This window comes from Pectinophora gossypiella, chromosome 18 (assembly GCF_024362695.1).
Source record: "Pectinophora gossypiella chromosome 18, ilPecGoss1.1, whole genome shotgun sequence".
Taxonomy (NCBI): Eukaryota; Metazoa; Arthropoda; class Insecta; order Lepidoptera; family Gelechiidae; genus Pectinophora; species Pectinophora gossypiella.
Genome location: NC_065421.1, coordinates 6,020,134 through 6,045,473, shown reverse-complemented (window position 1 = coordinate 6,045,473; position 25,340 = coordinate 6,020,134). Strand labels below are relative to the sequence as shown.

The window sequence follows — 25,340 nt, the reverse complement described above, 5'->3', positions numbered from 1 at the left end:
ACAATAATAATCTTTTACTTAAATATAAGCTCGATTTACTCACAATGTAAACTACTAAAGTAAGTGCGCATAAGTAAATGGAATACAATTAAGTACCTTAGTACTAAGTTCAAAGTTGTTTTTTAAACCTAAAGGTGCTGATAGACTTGAAAATTCACTTGTAACAGAACATTTAGCAATCGCCGTTTTCAAACTGAACAACGATTAGGGCCATGCAACATTTTCACAATAACTCTTGCTTCTTGTAAATGACCGTCATTTCACGTCATTCTTCGTGAGGATATTGGACTTAAAGCTCGGGTGTGCTACATTTACAGAATTTACAGATCGGGACCACTGTTCGGCGGCAGAATAGCTCCGCTCGACAAAACCTCGAAGCATTTACTGTCCGTTCGCTAGAATGCTTGAGAAAACGCTTTTCTGTTTATTTTTCTGTAATGTTCGCTCGAATGCTAATTACATGAAGCATTAATTACTTAAGTCCACTTGCACCGTTAAGGAATAACTGTATAAATCAAGTAGTTGGTAAACTGCTCAATAATTTCGATGTTTAATTTAAATAAATATTTTTGTTTTCGATTTTGTTTGTCTGTAACTTTTGTAGTACGATTGCACCATTAATGCCCGAGGCGGCACAGCGGCGGCTGCTGCGCGGCTGGTAAATAAGGTACCTACCTATAAGTAGTTAATCAACACCTACTGAAAAAGATAATTACCTACATAAAAAAGAAACCTTTTTTTTAATTAAGATGGGTTTGCTCTTGACTTCGTTCTTCCACAAGGAGAAGAAGAGATCGACGTTGGAACAAGCTTACCCAGAAAATGCCTATCCACCCGTGATATAAAGGAACCCAGGTTATAAGATTCAGGAAACACCGACGCCGGCAGCCCATTCCATTCCTTGCCTGTGCGCATTATAAATACAATAACCTACAATATAAATACACAAATAAAGCAATGATTAATGTTTTATACAAAATATTTATTTTCACTATTGGCGACCAACAATAGTTAAGTCGTCAATTGTAAAAAAAATCAAAATAATAAAGTGAATTTACGATTTTTGAGGGTCGAAAGATTTATAGATTATAACACTTTTTTCCGTAATATTGTCTGGGTATGAGTGTGTGGACGGGGATCAGTCGTGTGCGCGCATGTTGATGTCGTCGTGGCGCTCGCGCTCCGTGTCGCGGTGGTCGCCGGACACGCGCGCGCCGGCCGACGGGCCTGCCTCGTCGTGCTCGCGCTTGCCGCCCGCGTGCGGGGCCGACGGCGCCGATTGCACCAGCCGCCCCATCAAGCTAGCGCTCTTGTCCTTGCGCGGCCGCGTCCATTCGTGCGACAGCACGCGGTCCAGCGTCAGCCGCAGCGTGATGTCCGGCTCCAGGATGTGCCGCACGATCGACTTAGCCGCCGCCGACACCGTGTCGCGGATCCTCGAACGGAACACCCAGCTGCGCGACATTTGGTCTTTCAGCAACTTGCGCAGGTTCGAATCGTCGAACGGCATCGACGCATTCAGCATGATGAACAATATGATGCCCAGAGACCAAACGTCTGCCAGCTTGGGATTGTAGGGTGTGCCGCTCACCACCTCGGGGGCTGCGTAGGCGGCGGACCCGCAGTACGTCTGACTCAGCACGCGCCGATTTTCACCATCCGTGCAAAATCTCGCGAACCCAAAATCAGCCAGCTTCACATTGAATCGCCTTGAAAGCAGAATATTCTCACATTTCAAATCACGATGAGCGATATTTTTGCTGTGGAGATATTGCAAACCACTGGCCATCTGTCGAAACCACAGCTTCGCTTGATTTTCCGGCACGGCTCCATTGCGTTTGATAAAGTCCAGTAAATCTCCGTTATCAGCATATCTCATGAAGATGAACACTCTCGGACCGCGCTGCAAGATACTGTGTACTTGGATGATATGCGGGTTTTCAATCTTGGTCAGTATATCGAGTTCGCGAGGGAAAAACTTTTCTAAAAAATCTCGAGGCGCTTTTTCCTTGTCGAAGATCTTGCACGCAAGGTGCATGCGTTTAGGGCTGGACGCATCGCAGTATTCAGCCAGGTGAACGGTGGCATAAGATCCCTGTCCGACTTTCTTGCCGATGAGGTAGCCTCGTTGTTCCAAGGCATTCACCTCGGAGCTTCGAGGGCTGAGGCGCTCAGCCATTGAGCTCTATCGACTTTATTCTAACCCGTTTAGGATACATTGGACATCTCACTACTCACGGTATGCCCAAGTCTTCAGTGCCCCTCCTGTCAAAATGTTTGCCTTCCGCTTGATTTTAGTTTTCCACTCACCTCTCATGAACGAGAGTAAAACGATTATATAAATAAAACTCGTTAATAGCACGCACAAGATTTTGGCAAAATATTACGACATCACAAAGAATTTGGATATAAAAAACGCTTCCACTAGTAAGAAATCTTCCAAAAAGACGTATCTGCTACATTGATGAATTTTTTGCTTTTGTTTCTATAATTAAAACAATATTTTTTCAAATTGCCTGTATTATGCTTGAACAAAAAGATTGTATATCTAAACTCCTATACACGCACTTAGGATATCGATTTGTTACTTACCTACTAGGTACCTACTTAGTCGCACATTTTATGAAGACAAAATCATTACTTTGTAAGTAATACGTCATAGGTCCGTCTAGTTGTGCCTACTTATTGCTTCAATGACCTGAAAATTCATTCAAATTCGCTTCAGTTATAAGGTAGGTAGGTTAGGTAGGTACCCTTGCCATCTTTGTGACAGCTGGCGCTGTCGGTTGGCTGTCGACTCCGTAAATCGGCGTGCATTAAGTTCAACAGCGTCAATCGCTGCTGCTGGTGAATTAACATGATCGACGTGAATTTCTATGTCTCGAACCTTAGATACTTCGGAGTTATACCTACTTCAGTTACACAAATTGGCCCAGAGATCTTCCTAACCAATCGAAAAGTTTATACTCAAATTGTTTCATATAGTAGTTTTTAACTTAACCAGAAAGCCTTCTATACTTGGTCTTTGTTCTTTTACAAGGTTCTTTTATAGTTATATAAAAGAACCTCGTCAGTTTTTACAAAATTAATATTTTATCTGTACTACATTTCCACATTTCCGAACGAAATCTCTTACGTCATGTAAAACCATAGTTCCTGTAGCCTCTAAAACAAATAATAGTAAGTATGTTACATCAACACCACAGCATTCACTTGTAAGTAACCACCACTTCTATGTGTAATGTGTGTAACAAATATAAACTTTATTCATTTATGGCTGTAAATCAAAGGCAAAGTATTTGTTCCTGGCTGTAAATTCATAAAAAAATATAACGAAATATACTCAAAAAACACATCTTAAAAAAAAACTGTCAGATCATTTTTATAGGTAATTGGGTTGTCTCAAGGGCTTTTCGGCGGGAAACGGGAACGGGACAGTTGCTTTCTTCGTTGAGTAATCTAAATAATTAATACGAAGTGGTGTTTTGTGGTTAATGATCGCATTAAGTTAGTCGCAAGACATTCGCGAGTGTTATTATATTGGAGTATTCAATGAACAAAGTGTACCTGCCTATTTTCGCTTCGTGCCGGGAAGCCGCTTCATAACTCAAAAGTTTATGCGGACTTTTGAGTTAATTCGTTTGGGGTTCGGAGTAGGAGTCTACTCCGAGGGTGGGGGCTTAGGTTTCATCATCATCACCTTTCATCTTTTCATTAATCATCAAGAAAAAAAATACGTCAGACATGGCTGTATGGGCATAGTTCCCTTTGCCTTACCCTTCGGGGAAAACCAAAACAAAAAAATAAATAAATGGGTTGTCTCAAGGTTGTCTGCAAAAGTCGTATTTTTTATTGATAAAGTTAAAATATTGGCTAATATTTAAATAACAACTATTAGTAGTGAACTTTTTACTTTTCCAAGATGATGAACCAATATATAAAAGAGCTAGAGCAGGTGAGTAAAATCGAAATGTACTTCGTTGGATGTTGTTGTTTTTGCTATGATACAGACGCCCCTTTTGACCGGTTTGTTGGGTTTGTAGGATCCTTTCGATCCTGACGAGTTTGTAGAACGAATGGTGCGCCGGAGCATGCAGGAATCCCGGCTGGAGGATGATCAGTTTGACCCAGAAATGATACATGACATATTCACTCAAGCCATTCAGGACCTGAAGGTAAGACCTTGTTGATAATTATCTATGATCTAGGTACAAGTAAATATTTTTTTTTTTTTTTTTTTTTTTTTCATTTTTGTGCCCAAACATGCGATCGGTCGACTGACCATAAGCAGTTTTGATGGTTTGGTTTTATTAACATGCAGGACAGGCCCCCTCATTAGAAGGCTGCCTTCATTAAGGTGCTACTGTATGTTATCCCATATGTGCGTCCTTTTGAGGCGTCTCATGTAGTGGTTGTCACTTAAACTCCGGGCCAGTTTGTTTTGGTGATGAGTAATTCGATCTCTGTATAGCCTTGTAGTTGTGGCAATTTCTTGCTTAACTGTCCTCATTCCAAGGTACTCGTGTAGTTCGTCCATGCGAGTGAACCAAGGTGCTTGCGCTATTGATTTGAGCACTCCGTTTTGGAAGCGTTGTAGTATTTCCATATTTGATGTTTTTGCAGCACCCCACAGCTGAATGCCGTAAGTCCATACTGGTTTCAGTACCGCTTTGTACACCAGTATTTTATTTTCGACGGAGAGCCGTGATCTTCTGCCCAGGAGCCACTTCAATGTCCTAAATCGGTGGTTACATTCATCACGTTTCTTTTGGATATGTGTTTTCCAAGTTTGCTTCCGGTCTAGATGAAAGCCGAGATATTTTACTGTTGTATTGTGTGGCATGGTCTCTTGGCCAAGTTTCACGGGTGGGCAGTCTTCTTTCCTCAAGGTAAAAGTTATGTGGTTGGACTTTGTTGCGCTAGCCTTGATACGCCAGGCTTTCATCCAGGTGTGGACCTTGTCTAGATGTATCTGCAGATTACTTGAAGCAGTCGCAGCGTTAATGTCCGATGACAGGATAGCAGTATCATCCGCGAATGTAGCCGTCATCACACTGTCTGACTCAGGTACGTCAGCCGTGAATACGAGGTATAACAATGGTCCGAGCACTGATCCCTGGGGGACTCCAGCCTTGATGTCATAGAAGTCTGAAACTGCGTCGTTGATTTTAACATAGAAAATGCGGCTCTCTAGGTAGGATTCTAAGAGAAGGTACATATTATGTGGTAGCGTTTTTTTGAGCTTGTACTTTAGGCCATCGTGCCAGACCTTGTCAAAGGCCTGTTGCACGTCGAGGAACACTCCTGAACAGTATTTCTTGTGTTCGAGGGATTTTCTAACGTGCTCACACACTCTATGCACCTGCTCAATAGTTGAGTGATGCCTCCGAAACCCGAATTGATGTTCTGGAATGAGCGACCCTTCCATGAGACATTCATTCAGTCGTGTTGCCAAGATTCTCTCAAACACCTTCGACAGAACCGGAAGAAGACTTATGGGTCGATATGAGGACGTCAGATGTGGCGGCTTTCCAGGTTTTGGAATCATTGTTATCTGCGAGACTTTCCAAATACTTGGATAATACGCAGACCTTAATATGGCGTTAAACAGAGAAACGATCAAGACCAGCGCCTTTCTTGGTAAGTTTCTTAGAACTTCCGCTGTTATTAGGTCAAACCCGGGGGCTTTTTTGAGTTCAAGGTCATGTATTGTCCGACGGAGCTCTGCAGGCACAAGTAAATATTTATTACTAATTGAATTTGAATACATTCAGGAAATTATTGCTTTTTTTTTGTAAATAAATAACACTAAAGATTGCCTCGATTAAAACTAAATCTTCAGATTTATAAAAAATTTAGGTAAACCTGATATTATCTATAAGCTGCATTGTCATAACTACGATGTCTGAACAATGCAGACTAAAAATAAATATTCATGTGCTTCACATTATCATGAAGTACAAAATAGATACTTGTGTTTTTTGATTGTAGGTACTACAAGAGAGACAGGAAAGGAAATGTGCAAGACTAGAGCAAGCGGTGCAAGAAGAAGAAAAATTATATGGAGCAAAACTCTCGGAAATCATGGACCAACATACTGTAAGTTAGAGACCCCCAAAAGAATATAAGGTATTCAATTGTTAGACAGTGTACCTACTAAATACACACTGCTAATACACAGTCAGTGTATTTAATCAAGTTAGAGTTGCATTAGTCAAAACTAAAACTGGTACATTCAAACGACCTGTGGTTTGTTTATGTCCGCTCCCTCATTTAAATTAAAAATGCACTACTTTTCGTTTCTTTTATTGCTTTTTGTTATACTTAGAGTTAACTTTAATTTTGTTATATTTCTGATTTATTGAAAGGAAACCTTTCAAGGTGGGGGATGATGTTTGAGCCACTTGTGCTGTCTTTTTATATTTCTGCTAATACGCCTAGCTACCCAAGGGAAACACACCAAAAAGATTTTATAAATTAATTAAAAACTTTTTACTTCGTGTGTGTGAACCCCGACAGTAGTAGTGACATTTGTGCTCCTTTTGTTTTTTCCTGCTATATCTATAATACATATTTTTACTGCAAATATTTTAATATAATCGTAAATGCACCGCCGCCGCTAATTAATTGTGAATAGACTGCTGTGATTGTATTATTGTGCTGTCAACAAAAACCAGGCCTGGTGAGAAGAACAGAGAAGCTGACTATGTGAGTGTTTCCCCTTTTTCTTTGAGCTGGGCTATTTTCAGGTGTATGGGGACAGCGCAAGTGGTTAGGATTCTTCCTTTCCACCTTTTTCTTTTTCTGCATTAATGTGTGTCAAACACATAAGGTCCTACAGTGTGTTTTTTATAATTTAATAAGGGACATTCATTCCAAACTATGTTATAAGAATACAGATGGCACTACATATTTCCCGCTGTATAACCTTCTAATTTCATGGATTTTTATCTTTGTTTTTGGGTATGAATGATGACCCTTGTTATTACGCCCAGGCACAACACATCTTCCACCCATTATTATTCTGATCAAAATAAAGAGAAGCAATATTAGTCTATGTATATAGTATTTGATCCAAATATCAAGCTACAATTATTTTTATATATGCCTCTGCTATTAGATTGTATTTTTAAATAATTATGTATACTGAGCGATAAGAAAATAGGTAATTAATTATCATGTTAATCTGAACAGCAGCATCTGCATTTGTTTTTGGGGAACATAACCTGGAATTTCCCTCATTGTAAACTTTTAATTTTAATATTGTATTTATTCTTAGGTTAATCTTTCGAACGCCGGAACGCGGATCTCGACCAGACACAATGTAAAATCTATTGTGTCTGGTATCTCGGCATATGAGAGGTTAAGGAATGTATGGGCCTTAGTCGCCTGAAATAAATAATTTATAATAATAAAAAAGTACATTATTGTTTTCTCTTTCCAGCATTGTGTAAATGTGTTCAGTTCCCTGGACGAGAGGATGTCGCGGTGTGGTGGTCGTGCCCTGGATGTAGGCGAGAAGCTCGGGGCTGCCCGAGCACCACGAGCAAGGGCGGCGGCAGCCAGAGACCTGCTGTCACATCTAGCTCACTTCCTCAGTCCTGGACCAGTCGTTACTCCACTTTTCAATGATCAAAGTAAAGTAAGTTGTTCTTGGGCTTTAAATATTTTAAAAATCTATCTGAAAAAGTTTAAAACTTGCTGTTACAGTAAGTTTGTTTATAGCTGATGGCAGAATGGCTAAGGTTTTATTTCTTTAATGATAATATGATTTCCATTATATTCACCAATATTTAATCTTAAATAATAAAATATTTTTTATAGCATTTTTATTCCTCCTCCACCAACCCAGCAGCAGCAGCGGAGCAGCGTGGTGGAGTATGCTCCATACCACCACTGGTTGATTGCGGGGAGGCCTGTGCCCAGCAGTGGGACGTATATAGGCTGTTTATGTTATGTTATTTTTATTCCTAATAAAAAGGATAATAGTTGTCAAATCTAAAATCCTGCTACTTATATTGTTTAATATAAATTATTATTTACTTCCAGTTAAATGAAGCAGCAGATGTCATACAGAAGCTACATACAATCGCCCAAGAGCTGCCTCCAGACAAGTTTGAAGTAGCCAAGAAGAAGATAGAGGCAAAATACGATGAAATTGAGAGGAACTTGATTGAAGAGTTTGTAAAGGCCCAGAATCAGGGAAATATAAACAAGATGAAGGATATTGCCAACCTTATGACCAATTTCAAGGGTTATTCCCAGTGTGTTGACGCTTTCATAGAAACCTGTCAGATGGTATGCAATTTTTTATTTCATTTACTTATGTATTTGTATACTATGTGTGTCTTTTATCATAAAAGTGTTGTAACTATTCTGCTATACACAGTATACATAAACTAATAGAGAAATTGTGTTGGAACAAGAACCTATTTAATTGGGTAGTTTCCTAGGTCAAAGAGAAATTATGAAATTCCGATTACTAAATAAAGACAGACCTAAAGGTGACAAAAAAAGTTACCTTTTTTCTACATTGTTTTAAGTTTACGCGGTTATTGGTGCTAATTCCTGTAAATACCATCTAATTTTATTTTATGTGTCATTTTCTTATCCGCCGAAAAGGAAAGGGACGGGTAATCGACAAACATAAAATTTATGGAACACACGTCAATTTTAAGCACAAATCTAAAACAACCGTCTAAAAATTTTACATCAGTCAATAACCCGACACAGTTAGTAGACAGCATGTCAAACTGATTGCATACCAGTGACGTACCTTTTTGATTCGATCGGGTTATTCATTCATTTACTCATTCTTCCTAAAATTAAGAGCTGTGAATCATCCGTCCCTTTCCTTTTCGACGGATATGAAACTGACGGATATAACTTAAAATAAAATTAGGCGGTGTCTGCAGGAATCGGGGCCATTATCATAATTAAAACACATAATAACGGGTACCCCGTTACTATGTGTACCCGTTATTATGTGTTTCCTTTTTCTATTTAATTTATTTATGAATTGTAATAAGAAAAATGTAATAATAAGTGTGTGTATTTTGTCACGTTTTTCTATGTTGTCACAGGTTCTTTTTTCATACAAATTCCGTAGTAATTTCGTGTTTTGACATTTAGTAAAAACTAAATGATGTGACTAGTTGGAAACCATACTAAAAGCAGTTAAAACCTTTTCTAGAACACTCTGCTAGGCAAGGACATATTCGCAGCAGTACTGCCCCTATGCAAGAAGAACTATACAGTAATAAGCACTGTATTCCCCAACCCCGACCAAGTGATGAGCAAGTTTGTGCTGAACATCTTCCACCTAAAGCTGCAGAAGTATATTCAAACTAAACTTGCTGACAAAAATGATGTGGAAAAGTACTTGAGGAATCTTTTTGAGATGTATACAAGGTTGGTATTTATCTTCTACGTTTTTTGCATTCTCATTAATTTAACACTCTTTTGGTTTAGCATTCTCCATTCTTGACTATCAAAGGCCTATTCTTTGTCTTCCTTATAAGACACGATGTTCGCCTTCTCTTTAGTTTGTTCCATGAACTCGTAAGCTCTCTATTTTAATATAAGTATATGACAAAAACATTTTTAAACAATTTATTTTGTCAACTGACCACAGAAACTAAAATCTTTAAAATAAATACATCTGTGGTCTGCACGGCACTCGCATATTACGCACGACGCGACGAATGAACTAAATATTCACTACGTGATATTAATGACTATGAAATAAAATCAGTGCTGGTATGGTGGTGGGCTCTATTTTCCGCATTTAGACACATGGATGGCACATTAAGCGTAAAAAAATCAATGCTATTGATGCATCTAATAATGACTTTTTGTACTTGGGGGTAAACCAATATTTTTTTGAGATGAACTGGCCTTTTTAACCCTTTCACGGACAAAGACCATGGGTCATTGATGGTTCATAATATATAGGTAGTATGACACCTTGGAATCGGAATGTCCGTAGACATTCTCTTCTTGAAAGTGTTAACCTATTGTGTGTTAAAAAGGACCCATCAAAGCAAAATTATCTAAAAAACAATATTGATTTTTGACATTTGTTGTCATTGCGCACTTATTATTATATGCGCAAATGACAAATTGCAATATTGCTTATTTAGATGAATTGCTTCGATGTGGCTTTTTAGCCTCTCCAATGTGATTTTGGAACTTTGCTAGACATAGCGTTTTTTTTTTAGTGCATGGACATGGATTGTACATCCACCATCACCACTATGTATATTAATTTCAGTACTCAAAGGGTGTGCGATGAGTTGGTAACAGCGGGGCTGGTGTCAGCCGATAGCAACGCCTCCATGGGCGACCTGCGTCGTGAAGCCCTAGTGAACGGAGCCATGGCCGGAGCCAATGACGGGTATGCGGCGCTCGAGACCAGACGACTGCGGGCCGCCATGTCTACCGCCCTCAACGCATATTACAATGAGAAGCAACATGTTAAGAAGCAGATTCAGGGTGGCGGGTGAGTAAAAAGAGTTATATCTTGATCGGTAATAAATACATATAACATAACATAAACTGCCTATATACGTCCCACTGCTGGGCACAGGCCTCCCCTCAATCAACCGGAGGGGGTATGGAGCATACTCCACCACGCTGCGGTAATAAATAAATATAGATATATTGGTTAAATCACAAAAATCACTTTGTGATCCCTAGTTTGGTTAGGATATTACAGGCTGATCACCTGATTGTCCGAAAGTAAGATGATCCGTGCTTCGGAAGGCACGTTAAACCGTTGGTCCCGGTTACTATTTACTGATGTAAGTAAGTAGTCGTTACATGAGTCATGTCAGGGGCCTTTGGCGGCTCAATAGTAATCCTGACACCAGGGTTGATGAGGTTGGTTGGTGGTGAGGTGGTAATCCACCTCACAACCCACACGAGAGAAAAAGATATATTGGTTTTGTAAAAACCTTCGTGTATCTGTATGCTCGAAACCCGTGCGTGATGCTATATTTTTTTGAAAGGACATTGTTTTTTGGCAATAGCTGGTTTAATGTATTATAAATAAGGTAACTTATTTTCTAACGAGTCGTGTTCATGTGGTCAGTTTCCAAGAGCTCCGGCGCGACTTGCAAGCGGTGATCGGTACGCGCGCCAACATCAACATCGCGCAGATAGAGAACTACGGCGGGGAGACCTTCCTCAGCGAGCAGCTCGTGCAGAAGATGTTGAATGACGCCAAGACCTCCTTCTTGAGGTGCAAAACTGTGAGTATAAAGTGATACTATGGCCTCGATTCCTGCAGACACTTTCTTATTTTATTTTAAGTTATACTTGTCATTTTCTTATCCGCCGAAAAGGAAAGGGACGGGTGATTGACAACTGTTAATTTTAAAATGAGTGAATGAAAACCCGGGCGAATCAAATAGCTATCTTGTTGATATGCAAACCGTTTAGTGTGTACTGTCAACTTAATTAGGTCGGGTTATTGGCCAATGTAAAATTTTTAGATTTATTCCTAAAATTGACGTGTGTTCAATAAATTTTATGCCTGTCGATTACCCGTCCCTTTCCTTTTCGGCGTATAAGAAAATGACAGGTATAACTTAAAATAAAATTAAGTGGTGAGTACTGAAATCAGCATCTAATATGCACTAAAATATAACAGTCACTTTACCAACCCGTATTGGAGGTCGTACTTGTAGTGGTTTATGAAAACAGGAAATGCAGCTTAAAAAGGGAAAAAGACCGTACCTAAAGCAAAACAATAACCAATATACACTTCTGGGGGGTTCAAAAGGCTGCATCGAAGCAATTCATCTAAAAAAGCAATCTGACATTTGCGCACATAAAAGTAAATGCGCAATGCAAACAAATGTCAAATAGCAATATTGTTTTTTTAGGTGAATTGCTTTAATGTGGCCTCATTGTGAGCGTTAGCTCCTGATAAAAAAATATCGAATCATTTAAGTAAGGATTGATAGAAAAATATATATATGTATATATATATATATATATGTCATTTTACAGTGGGTATTATAAAGTTTTTTTCCATAGACTTGAGAGGCGCTTACGCGGAGGTTTATTCCAAGTCATATAAAAATGTTGATCATAAATTCGAAAGTTTTCGAAATTTGAGAAGTGTATTTTGTTATTTCCAGCTGTGCACTGCAAACGAGCTAGCAGGCACGACAGTGGCACTTTTGGAAGTGCTAATCCAGCATTTACTGGTCGAGCACGTGGACTACGCGCTGGATCTCGGCCTCCAGTCCATACCCATCGCGGAGAGCAAGTCTCCGCCTCAGGTGATACTTGGTGACTAGTTAACATAGACTGTTTCATTTAAATCATCCAATTCCAATCTTCTTCTTCTTCTTCCTAGCGTGAATCCCGCCGTCTTGCGCCGGGGTCCGCTTTCCTACTGTTCTTCCTCCACTTTGCGCTATCCTGGACATCATCTTCGGATAACCCGCAACTCTCCATGTCTTTCTCCACGACACTCAACCATCTCAGCTTAGGTCTTCCTCTACGTCGCTGACCAGTGATATTGAAGTCGAGTGCCACGTTGCCAATGTACTCAGGCGGTCTTCTTTTAACATGCCCATACCAACGCAGCCGGTTTTCCTGCAGTTTGTCAGCCACGTACACCGAGGCTACCGCGCACATACTCGTTGCGGATCTTGTCGTCCTCATAAATCATCCAATTCCAATAAATCTAATAACTAACTTTTACGTTACGTGTTTCGGGGATATGCGACCTAATCTGTAATAGACTTGGTTCTTTCTTCGCGGGTAGGTCAAAAAGACAGTCGCTTCTATAAAAACTGGACTTGTAAAATTTACAGGTTAGACGAGCAGACTCTGTGAAAAATGGGTTACCCTAGGAAGATGATGTTCTTTATACATCTACGTATTTACATCATTAATATTATGAATAAAGGAGTATGTATGTTTGTTTGTATGTAGCGGGTACTCCATGGAAAACCTAAACCGATAAAAAGTGCTCTAAAAAGCATCCCTATGCCTAAGTAATATAAAGGCTATATTTTATATTGAATATTAATTATCTTGTTGGAGTTATGAAAATCCATGCGAAATGCGAGATCGCGTTTGGAAAGCTATGTAACCCTTAATTCCTTTAAATACTTGATGTTATTCTTTTCAGATTCACTTCTTTGACACAATAAAGCAAGCTAACAAAATTGTGAGGATGTTTGAGGAGCATTTCCAAGAGTCTGTATTACCTTGTTTAGGGTAAGTTGTAAATAAAACTCAGATCCTTACCTTTAGTTAGTTACCAAACTTACAAAGCTTAAGATAACCATAACAACAGTGATTGCATGTTGTCTTTGATTACTTGTAAGAAAATAAGAAATTAAAGAAGTAAAGAAAAAAATATTCTGCAAAACTAAAATGAACACTACTTAGAAGTAAATTACCTAATAGTTATTGTACTTAATGCCGAAACGGCTATAACTCAGCAAATGTCATAGACTATGACCACACCCCGGACATTTCATACAAAACACCTAATTTACGCAGACATTACGCACTGACGTTAACGAACACACGCATATGATGTGTGTGTGACGTTTGACGCCCATACGATTGAAGAATAAAGTAATACCAAGGGGCGGTTAGGTAAACCTGTCTCTGCTTAGGTAAACAGCCCGCTCCGTTCTGTCTATACAATAGGGTAGTTTCCAACTAGTCAAATCAGTAACATTTTAATAAACGTCAAACACGAAATTGTATAAGGAAGCAACCTGTGACGTCATAGACAATCAAGACAAAAAGTCGCACTCATTTTTCTTTGTCAAAAAAGTACCTTTAATCTTGTATAAATTAAAAATACATAAACAAGTACATTCCATAATTAAAGCACATAATAACGGGTTCTTACCGCGTTTAAATGTATAAAGTACATTCCATTCAACTATAATTGTAATAACACACATATTATTAAAACCAATATAAAATAAGAATAAAAAACTATAAATAAAAAAAAGGAAAAGAAAGAAGGAAAAAAGGGAGGAAAGAGGTTTTTTGGAGTGAAAGGAGGTTTTTCTTTGTTAAAATTCTTAAATAAGTTAAATAGAAAAAAAAGGAACGTTTTTTGTCACCTTAAGATCTGTCTTTGACCTTTATCTTTGACCTAGAATATTATCCAATTCAGTTGCCACTTGATGTTTAAATCAAGAATGTTCATCCGAACGTAAACTTCCAGCACGGCATCGAAGCAAAACGAGTGTGTGAACAAGAAGACGACCATACTGGATCAACTCGAGAACAAGTTAGACGCTGGCTTGGAGCGGGCCATAGCAGCCATAGTCGGGTGGGTCAAGATACACCTGCAGACCGAGCAGAAGAAGACTGACTTCAAGCCTGAAGGAGACATTGACACTCTTGCTTCACAGGTTTGATTTTTATAAGTAAATTTATTGTACCAAAATATATACAGAGCAACAATAAGAGAGACTTTTTGAAGCCATGTTTTATGTATCCGTACCATAGACCTCGTGTCATCATATGCCTTTACATCTTGATCAGACGGTTTATACAGCGTCTTTGTGGCAACGTCCACCAAGACCAAAACCAAGACCAAATAGTTAATGCCGTCTGTGGCAAATCTACAATAAATCACGTCATAAAAAAAAGAATAAGGAATAATAACGCAATGTTAAAAGTCGTAACTCACTTAACCCAAACCGCTTCAATAAATTTCGGATGATTAAAAATAACCCTGTGTTGTGTTGCCCCAGGCGTGCCTAACAGTGGTGTCGTACCTGAACTCTGTTATGGACAAGATCCACGGCGGTCTGGAGGGCGACAACCTCAACGCGGCGACGCTCGAGCTGGCCGTACGCCTGCATCGCGTCATATACGAGCATCTACAGAACTTCCAGTTCAACTCTGCTGGTAACCTATATTGATTTGCTAAGTTCGCAGAATTAAAAGCTGCGAGACCACTGAAGTTTCGGCGAGTACGAAGCGTCTGGATTGTAACTACGTTAGCTAGATAGACAATCCGTGTTGGACGTTGTAATTCGTAATTGCACGCGTATCATGAGGTCTGTTGTCTGTGAGGACGGCCTCAGTGGTCCAGTGGTTGAGCGTTGTGCTCACGATCCGGAGGTCCCGGGTTCGAATCCCGGTGGGAACAAATCACATTGTGATCCCTAGTTTGGTTAGGACATTACAGACTGATCACCTGATTGTCCAAAAAGTAAAAAGATCCGTGCTTCGGAAGGACGTTAAGCCGTTGGTCCCGGTTATTACTTACTGATGTACGTAGTCGTTACATGAGTCATGTCAGGGGCGTATGGCGGCTCAGTAATAACCCTGACACCAGGGTTGATGGGGTTGGTAATTCACCTCACAATCCACACTATAGAAGAAGATGAGGTCTGTTCGATTCTATTTCAATGGACGCGTAGTTTAAGCTCTTCTAATTTTGAGTTACGTAATAACGTTCAAACTGACGACTTTCGATCGATTTGATATTGTCGAAACAGCGCCGAAAAGCAATCGATATAGATAACGACCTTCGTGGACCAATGGTTTGAGCTGCTCATGATCCGGAGGTTCCGGTTTCATATCCCGGTGGGGACATGTCACAAAAATCACTTTATGATCCCTAGTTTAGTTAGGACATTACAGGGTGATCACCTGATTGTCCGTAAGTATCAATCGTGCTTCGAAAGCCACGTTAAGCCGTTTGTCCCGGTTACTGCTTACTGATGTAAGTAAGTAGTCGTTAGATGAGCCATGTCAGGGGCCTTTGGTGGCTCAATAGTAACTCTTGATGGGATTGGTAGTCAACCTCACAACCCATACTATATAAGAGAAGAAGAAGCATTAGATATTAAATAGATGCTAATAAATATATATCGAACAGGAGCTATGATAGCGATATGCGACGTGAAGGAGTACCGGTCGGCGGTGTGCGGCCGCGGGCCGCGGGCGGCGCCGGCGCCGGCGCACGCGCTGTTCGATGCGCTGCACGCGCTCTGCAATCTGCTTCTCGTCAAGCCCGAGAACCTGCACCAGGTCTGCGAGGGAGAAACTCTGGTTAGTACATACTTAAGCTCACGACTATATCCCAATAGAGTAGCCAGAGGTACATCCATCGCAAGATGAACTAACTACCCACACCCACCGAGCTTTCTGTTCGATCAACGTGATAGGTGGTGAGCCGTATCGCCGTCTAGATACTAGTCGAGCCAACTGTGTTAGTGTGTGTTAGTATATTTCGATTCGATTCGTTCCTTTTCATTAGCGCAACTCGTCAAAATCGTCGATTCTAACTATCTAAGCACGTCAATAATTTTAAACTAAGACGAAACCTTCGGGCGCCTTAAAAACTGGCCTGCAGTAGGTACTCAGAGCTCCCATGCCTCTTCCGGTTGATAGAAGGAAGTCAGAAGTCTTTTTGTAATTATTTCTTTTTTATTTTCTAAGAGACGAAAAGGTATAAAACAGGTATTTAGTATGACACTTTATCCAAGAATTTATTTATTAACACTCCCTAACGTGCGAAAACGGACGCGACACTTGTTTAGACAAACCTCGTCCGGTGTCTAACAAAGTATGAAAGAATTTTTCAATAAAGTTTTTGTTTCTTCCTAACCAAGTGCTAGAATGTTAAAATAGTGTTTATTTGTGTTAAAACAAGAAGCTTTAATGATCTTCAATAATGCTCCAACGTGGGTCAAGTATCTTTCAATTTTGTGCTTAATGTTAAACAGCACAAACGGGTTAAAATGGCCACATCGAAGCAATTCATCTAAGAAACCAATATTGCAATTTGACATTTGCGCATATAAAAGTAAGTGCGCAATGGAAACAAATAGCAATATTGCTTTCTTAGATGAATTGCTTCGATGTGGCCATTTTAACCCCCAGAACAGTCTCTTTGGTATTCACTTGGAACGTAACAAAATATCCTCTAGGATAAAGCCAATATAGATTCGTTTTATTGGTTACTTTAAACATAGCTGGCGATGAGTTGGTGTATTGTACACCTCTGGTAACCTTTTCGGGCGGCCTCCGTGGTCCAGTGATTGAGCGTTGGGCTAACGATCCTGAGGTCCCGGGTTCGAATCCCGGTGGGGACAAATTACAAAAATCACTTTGTGATAACTAGTTTGGTTAGGACATTACAGGCTGATCACCTGATTGTCCGAAAGTAAGACTCGTTGAGAGCCGTTAGTCCCGGTTACTACTTACTGATATAGACGTAGTCGTTACATGAGTCATGTCAGGGGCCTTTGGCGACTCAATAGTAACCCTGACACTAGGGTTGATAAGGTTGGTAATCCACCTCACAACCCACACAATAGAAGACCCTTTCGGGGATACAGGCGTGATGCTATGTATCTGTACTTAGATGAAGGCTGACAACGTTGTAGTTGAAGTTTTATCAGCTCGTGATCATCCAGCCTAGGCGCACTTCGCTAGTCAGGAAAGAATTGGTACGTTCTGGACAATCCATGTGACTTCTACTTTCTAAACTTACCAGTCACCATACAAAAATCTCGTTCTTACTCTGTGCCGCATAACGGGTAAATGCGAGCAAGACGGCCCGTTCGCGCGCCCCTTTTACTCCTTAACGGCTTATGGTCTAAACTAAAGTGAGACCCAGCAAGGGGGTGAGGTAAATCTTGCTCGGCGCTGATACAAATCAGTGCGGGGCGGAGTGTCCCTTCTATGCGTATTCTTTTTTATTGTATGCTAGTGCGATGGTCCGAAATGATACTCAATCTTCATTTTTGCGGTCTCGAGAATCTGGGGTGAGATTTCTCTTTTCTCTTCCTTGTCCGGTTTCGCATCCAGCTGGCCTTTCTTGAGCCTGTTCGTTTCCTTGAAGATGTGACTATTTGACTATAATTTGTCCTCAGGCCGAGTTGGACCACTCGATCCTGCTCAACTTCATCCAGCTGCGCTCCGACTACAAGAGTCACAAGTTGGCGAGCTTCCTCAAAGGACTGGCGTAACACCTTACCCAAGCCACCGAAATATATTGACCCTAACATTATCTAGTTGTATGTTAAGGTGATGTGTTTCAGTCAGCTAGGTAACGCTGCGTCAGTAGATGGCGTTACTTCTGCAGTTTTCGTATTTTTTTCCATTTATTCGTTTAGTGTTGAGTTCTGACCCAGTGAAATGTTAGGTGGCGAAATCTTACATACATTATCTTTAAGTTAAGCTACAATTTTGAAGTATTTACTGAAGATATCATATTGAAACATTGCATCAAAAGTTGGTGTCATTTCAATTTGTGTACAAACACGAAGCTGTCACACACACATGCGAACTAGGTTAGCTATTAAAAGAGATGCATAATTTGAAGTCTACTTCTAACTTCTAAATGGCGCATTTGGTAAAGCAGTAGCCGCCATTCTTAAAGTTCACGGTTCAAACCCAACTGCATGTTTTAATTGTTTTTACTTTTTGTATTTTTTTTTACAATTGAATTTGGCGAACCCGTCTATTTGTTACGGAATTTTCAAAAATTATCACTTTTATCAATAATATTATAATTAAGTATACAATAATTAACTTTGCACTAAAGTACCTTCCGTAAATTCCGTATTTTTTATTTTGTAAAATTCTAACAGGCATTAATCGCATCAGTGAACATGCGGCTAACTAAAAAACTACTGAACGGATTTTCATACGGTTTTCACCAATGAGTAGAGTGATTCATGGGCGTGCTTTAGGGTTTATAATTTATACAAGTATTTTTTTTGTATAAAATGGTTCAAAAATGATGATGAATGTCAAACATAATTATCGTTACAAATATAGCCGACTTGGAGCTTTCGGCGAAAACGCTGCCTGAGCCCATTGAGATATAACAAAACAACGTATGGTTGAATTGTTCCTTTTTTGTAGGTATACCGAAAAGTCCACAATATGTCATAATAATTATATTGTGTATAAAGAATTGTGTATATGTATTGTATGATTTTACAAATAACGAACACAGTACAGTAATAATAAGGTAGATTTTTCCTAAATTGCGTAGGTTCAAACTTTGTCGCATCGCGTTTGAAAGATGTAATAGCGCTTCAGGACGTCCCGCAAGCACGGCGCTGATGTCGCAGTATCCGCATATAATTATTATGACTTGTCATTTAGTTCCAATAAAATCCGCGGGACTTCATACGTATGTCAGTGACAGCTGGTGATAGCATGCGGGACACTTAGCACCTAATCGAATTCTATGTTGTTTTCGCGCCCAGTCCAGACGACTCACAGCGCATTTCTGGACATATATTTACGCGTGGTGTTTATTGTTAGGTTAGTTAGTTCAGGTTAGGACGTCTTTTTATAACGAGGACGTTAAAAAAAGACGAGGCTGGGACGTATTGAAGTAGTATTTCCATATATACGCGGCCTGAAATGGGCTGTTTCGGGGACCTGAACTGGTTGCTGTCGAACTTATTATCACGTTTTCTTGATTAAAATTCATAAATAAGTCAAATAGAAAAAAGAAAAAAGATTTTATTTAGTATTAGATCTGTCATGATGTCTGTGATGTTTGTTTATTATACATAAGAATTTCAAAATTTATCTTATTTTTTTTCCCAAAGGGCAAGGCAAAGGGAACTATGAACATACAGCCATGTCTTGTGTTTTTTTTTCTTGATGATGATTAATGAAATGATGAAACCTAAGCCCCCACCCTCGGAGCAGATTCCTACTCCGAACCCCAAACGAAGTAAGCGGCTTGTTGGCGCAAAGCGAAAATAGATAGGTACACTTTGTTTATTGAATATTCCGATTTAATAATACTATCGGGAATGTTTTCCGACTAATGTGATCATTAACCACAAAACACCACTTCGTATTGATTATTTAGATTATTCAATGAAGAAAGCAACCTTCCCGTTCCCGGTCCCACCAAAAAGTCCGCGGCAAAGAGAATATAAATAAATCTGTATGTTGGATGGAAAAACAATTAATTATAAATGACTACTATTTAGGCCGGCAAATGCAACAACTTCTTTTTTGATTTGGTTTTCCCCGAAGGGTAAGGCAAAGGGAACTATGCCCATACAGCCATTTCATTTTATGTATTGATTTTTTATTATAATATATGTGGGTGTAACGTTGAATATTTAGTTATAAGTTTTTATTTTGTTAATAAATAACGTTAGTTTTTAATTGGCAACACTAAACTACGATGTCAAAGAGGTTGGTTGTCAGATGAAATACGTGGTATTTTTGTGTGCTTAATAGAAGTATTTTTTGAAGAGAAATCGCGTACATTTCAATCAGCAAATTCCCACATCTTTTTGGGGGCTCGTCCGGGATGGCGCTAAATATTGGAATGTTGTGATTCAAGACGAAGAAAGCCGAATTATCAAGACGTAAGATACGACGAAACACAAGTCATCTACGGCAACGTACTGTTTTATCGACGGGTCGGATAGCTGCATGGTTCGTACGCTTCTCGCTAGATGTCGCTACGATCTACTTACCGACGATCGAATAATGTTGCTATAGCTTTGAAGAATAACGACATCGTTATAAGTAACGTTATCTAGGAATAACGATGCAAGTTTAAATAACGAATATTATTCTGAATGCGTACAAGATCTTCAAGAGGAACTTTTTATTGTCCGATACGACGACTTTCATTGAAGACTGAGAGTAAGATGCCACCTAAGAAGAAGGAAGAGAACGACGATAAAGAAGAAGACGGAGAGTTGGAAGATGTTGATGTTCAGATTTCTTTTCGAGATTTGGAGAAGTCGATGAATATTTTTACCGGAGATGACACGTACCCTATATCTGAATTTTTGGAAGAATTTGAAGACGTTGCTGGTTTAATGAAGTGGACTGCTGTCGAAAAATTAATTTACGCCAAAAGATTATTGGGTGGTACCGCCAAGTTGTTTTTGAGATCAATAGGAAGAGTTAAGGACTATACAAACTTAAAGAAGGCTCTCAAAGAAGAATTTGGTCCAAAACTGAACAGTGCGATGGTTCACAAGAAATTATCGACAAGAAAAATGAAGAATGATGAAACATATCAACAGTACTTCTTGGCAATGAAAGAGATCGCTTTACATGGAAAAGTCGAAGATGCAGCACTGATGGAATACGTTATCGATGGAATTAAAGACCTTGAGTCTAACAAAGTTATACTTTATGGCGCTTCAGACATTAAAGAATTTAGAAAAAAGTTGGACACCTATAGTGAGTTTAGGAAGAAGATGCAAGCAAAATCGACTGCTTCAACATCACACCAGGGAAATCGAAAATCATTTAGTCATGAAACGCCAAAGAAGAGATGCTACAACTGTGGTGATTTAGACCATCAATCATCTACATGCTCCAAAGGCATCAAGTGTTTTAAATGCAATGAGTTTGGGCACAAAGGACCTGACTGTCCTAATAAACCAAAGAAGACGCTGAACATTCTGAAAGAAGAAAAAGAAGGAGTACCATTTAAGAAAGTGAAGATAGAAGGAACAGAAGTACTCACACTGATTGATACCGGAAGTGACGCTAACTTGATGACTAAAACTGAATTTAAAAAGATAAATGAAGACGTGAAGATGTACAAAGACTCCAAGATTTGTTTGACTGGCATAGCTGGAAAAGAAATATTTACAGATGGATTTTTCACTGCCAAAGTTCAGATTGATGACTGCTACTCGGATATAACGTTTCATATTGTTGATGACAACGCCATTCCAGTTGACTCTATAATTGGAAACCCGATCTTGAAAGAATTCGAAGTGAAATTTACTAATGACGGAATATTCATGGAGAAGATACAACACCTGACGCTGCTAGTGGAGAAAGACAATAGCATTGAAGGATACGATGTAGAAGATTCCAAATATACAGCTGAAATAAAAAAGATGATCCAAGACTATAAACCTACCGAAAAGACAAAAAAGAGTAATGTGGAATTGAGAATTTTGCTTACCGACGAGGCACCGATTTACCAAAGTCCGAGACGTTTATCTCCACTGGAAACAGATGTTCTTAGTAAACAGATTGATGACTGGCTGAAAAAAGGTATAATTAAACCTAGTAAATCTGATTTTGCCTGCCCGACTGTTCTTGCACATAAGAAAGATGGAAGCTATAGAGTTTGTGTTGATTATCGCCGCATAAATAAAAAAATAATCAAAGAGAGATTCCCGCTACCACTGATTGAAGACCAAATTGATAAGCTGAAAGAAGCAAAGATTTTTACATCGCTTGACTTGAAAAACGGATTTCTACACGTTGACGTCAACAAGGATAGTCAGAAGTACACTTCTTTTGTGACCCCGCAAGGTCAATTTGAATTCATGAAGATGCCTTTTGGTTTGTGTACTGCACCTTCTGTCTTCCAGCGTTTTATCAATGACATTTTTCATGATTATATCAATGATGGCACCGTTTTAGCCTACCTCGATGATTTAATTATATCCGCAAGGACAGAAGAGGAAGCATTGAGCAAGATAAAGAAAGTACTGAAAAGAGCTGCAGAATTTGGTCTAGAGTTTAATTGGAAGAAGTGCCATTTTCTTAAGAAAGAGATAGAGTATCTGGGGTACATAATCCAAGATAATGAAGTGCGTCCATCTAAAGAGAAGATCAAAGCCGTCTCCAGTTTTAAGAAGCCTAATAATATTAAATCTGTTCAGTCATTCCTCGGATTAACTGGCTACTTTAGAAAGTTTATCCGCAATTACTCATTAATTGCCAAACCTTTGACAGACATGTTGAAGAAGGACGCTGTTTTTAACTTTGACGAAAGATGTGAAGAAGCCTTTTTGAGATTGAAAAACGTACTTACCAGTTCTCCTATTTTACGAATTTACAACCCTGACCTGCATACGGAAGTGCACACAGACGCAAGCGCGGATGGGTACGGAGCTGTTCTACTTCAACGATGCCCGAGAGACAACCAGCTACATCCTATCCATTACATGAGTAAGAAGACGACACCATCTGAAAGAAAATATCACAGTTATTATTTAGAAATATTGGCTATTGTCGAAGCGATAAAGAAATTTCGAGTTTACTTACAAGGAATTCCGTTTAAAATTATTACTGACTGTTCTGCACTAACGATGACCTTACAAAAGAAAGACTTACCACCGAGAGTTGCCAGATGGGCGCTGCTACTCGAAGAATACGACTATCAGATTGAACATCGTCCTGGATCTAGAATGAAACATGCTGACGCCTTAAGCCGCTATCCATCATGCTTTGTACTCACTGATACTACTGCACGCTTAAAGAAGGCTCAAGATGAAGATGAAAACCTGCAATTATTGAAAAGGATTTTACTTAAAGAACCCTATCAAAATTACATATTACAAAATGAAATACTGTACAAAGAAAGGAATGGTGATAAATTATTTGTTGTACCGAAGAAGATGCAGAATGAAATTATAAGAAAAAACCACGAAAGAGGACATTTTGGAATAGCAAAAACTGAGGAGTTGATCAACAGAGAATATTTCATTGAGAATTTACAGACTAAGATTAAAAAAGTAATAGACAATTGTGTTGAATGCATACTCGTGTCACACAAAAGAGGCAAAAAAGAAGGACTACTAAACCCGATTCAGAAAGGAGATGTACCTTTAGCAACATACCACATAGATCACTTAGGACCACTAACCTCTACGAATAAAAACTACAAGTACATATTTACCGTTGTAGATGCGTTCACCAAATTTACCTGGATCTATCCTGTAAAATCATTAACGACTGAAGAAACACTAAAGAAATTAGAACTGCAACAACAAGTTTTTGGCTCACCAGAAAGAATTATCACAGATCGAAACGCTGCGTTTACATCCAATGACTTCAAAGATTACTGCCAAAATGAGGGTATTACACAATACTTGATTACCACTGGACAACCTAGGGGAAACGGACAAGTTGAGCGTATCCACCAGATCATAATTAGCGTTTTAAGTAAGCTTAGTGCTGATGATCCCTCAAAATGGTATCGCAAAGTTTCTAACGTTCAACGCTGCTTAAACGGAACTTACCAAAGAAGCATTGGCATGACGCCATTTGAATTAATGTTCGGAGTGAAGATGAGAGACAAAGACGATGAACTTATGAAGATTATAGAAGAAGAAAATATTGAAAGAATGAACGAAAAAAGACGTGAAATAAGAGAGAAGGCTAAAGAATCTATAAATAAACTACAAGAAGAGAACAAAAGGAATTATAACAAGAAAAGACGAGAGGCGAGATTATACGAAGAAGGAGATTTGGTTGCGATAAAGAAAACGCAATTTTCTCAGGGTAGCAAACTTTACCCAAAATATCTCGGTCCCTACAAAGTAACAGAGAAAAAACAAAACGACAGATACGCTGTTAGGAAGGTTGGAAATTCTGAAGGCCCCATCCACACTACCAGTTCCGCTGATATGATGAAGCCATGGGTCTCCACAGAAAACGGAGATTCATCTGGGACAGATGATTAGTCAGGACAGCCGTGTGGGTGTAACGTTGAATATTTAGTTATAAGTTTTTATTTTGTTAATAAATAACGTTAGTTTTTAATTGGCAACACTAAACTACGATGTCAAAGAGGTTGGTTGTCAGATGAAATACGTGGTATTTTTGTGTGCTTAATAGAAGTATTTTTTGAAGAGAAATCGCGTACATTTCAATCAGCAAATTCCCACATATATGTCCTCTTTTAAAACACGGTATTTACCCATTATTTAAAAATGTTTAAATAAGATACGTTATTACAAAAATATTTTTCCAATATTCCTTTTCTCAGATTGTAGTATTTTTAGTTTTTTATTTATATTTATTCTCTTCATACAAAATCTCTTTATAAATTGTCACTGACATTCTATTACACTTGTCAAGTAGTCAAAGCCTTTAGAAAAAAAAAAACTATCACGCACACAAACTAACATTGACACCTCTACACGCTCAGCAAATACACTGTAATCTGCACCACTACAAATGTAGAATTGATCAAAATTGAGGGTCTGAAATATGGTACTTCTCGTATTCGGACCCTAAATTTTTGTTAGTTTGCGAAAATAATACACCAAAATATTACTATTTATCGGTTTTATAACAATATTCCTCTATCCGTTTTCCTGTAGCACTGCATCAACTTTTGTATGGAAAACGAATCACCTTAACACATATTGTTACTTGTATCTAGGTAAGCAAAGCTATTTATACACAGTATTAAAATCTATTTATACAATGCAAATCTTTTCCATTTTTTAAAACGACTAATCGGTAGGTATCTATTTTAATTTCCCTGGCTATTTAAAACGCCTTAAGCCAGAGATGCAGTAGAGTAGACTCCCGAACCAGAAAATGTAAATATTTGCCCATGCTTATCT

At 38.9% G+C, this 25,340-nt stretch overlaps 2 protein-coding genes across 2 annotated transcripts; one reads left to right on the top strand and one right to left on the bottom strand.

Moving 5' to 3' along the window:
• Nucleotides 1-1,138: 1,138 nt before the first annotated feature.
• LOC126374926 (testis-specific serine/threonine-protein kinase 2) lies at nt 1,139-2,179 on the bottom strand. Its single transcript, XM_050021710.1, has one exon. The coding sequence runs from the start codon at nt 2,177-2,179 to the stop codon at nt 1,139-1,141; it is 1,041 nt and encodes a 346-aa protein (XP_049877667.1).
• Nucleotides 2,180-3,587: 1,408 nt separating this feature from the next.
• On the top strand, nt 3,588-25,198 carry LOC126374918 (exocyst complex component 5). The gene is made up of 15 exons (XM_050021691.1): nt 3,588-3,955; nt 4,044-4,175; nt 5,992-6,099; nt 7,445-7,642; nt 8,050-8,298; nt 9,194-9,411; nt 10,274-10,501; nt 11,093-11,252; nt 12,147-12,290; nt 13,151-13,239; nt 14,213-14,402; nt 14,748-14,904; nt 15,884-16,056; nt 17,886-18,038; nt 25,131-25,198. Exons 1-14 carry the CDS (start codon nt 3,923-3,925, stop codon nt 17,979-17,981), a joined length of 2,175 nt encoding a protein of 724 aa, XP_049877648.1. The 5' UTR covers nt 3,588-3,922; the 3' UTR covers nt 17,982-18,038; nt 25,131-25,198.
• The last annotated feature ends 142 nt before the right edge of the window (nt 25,199-25,340 follow it).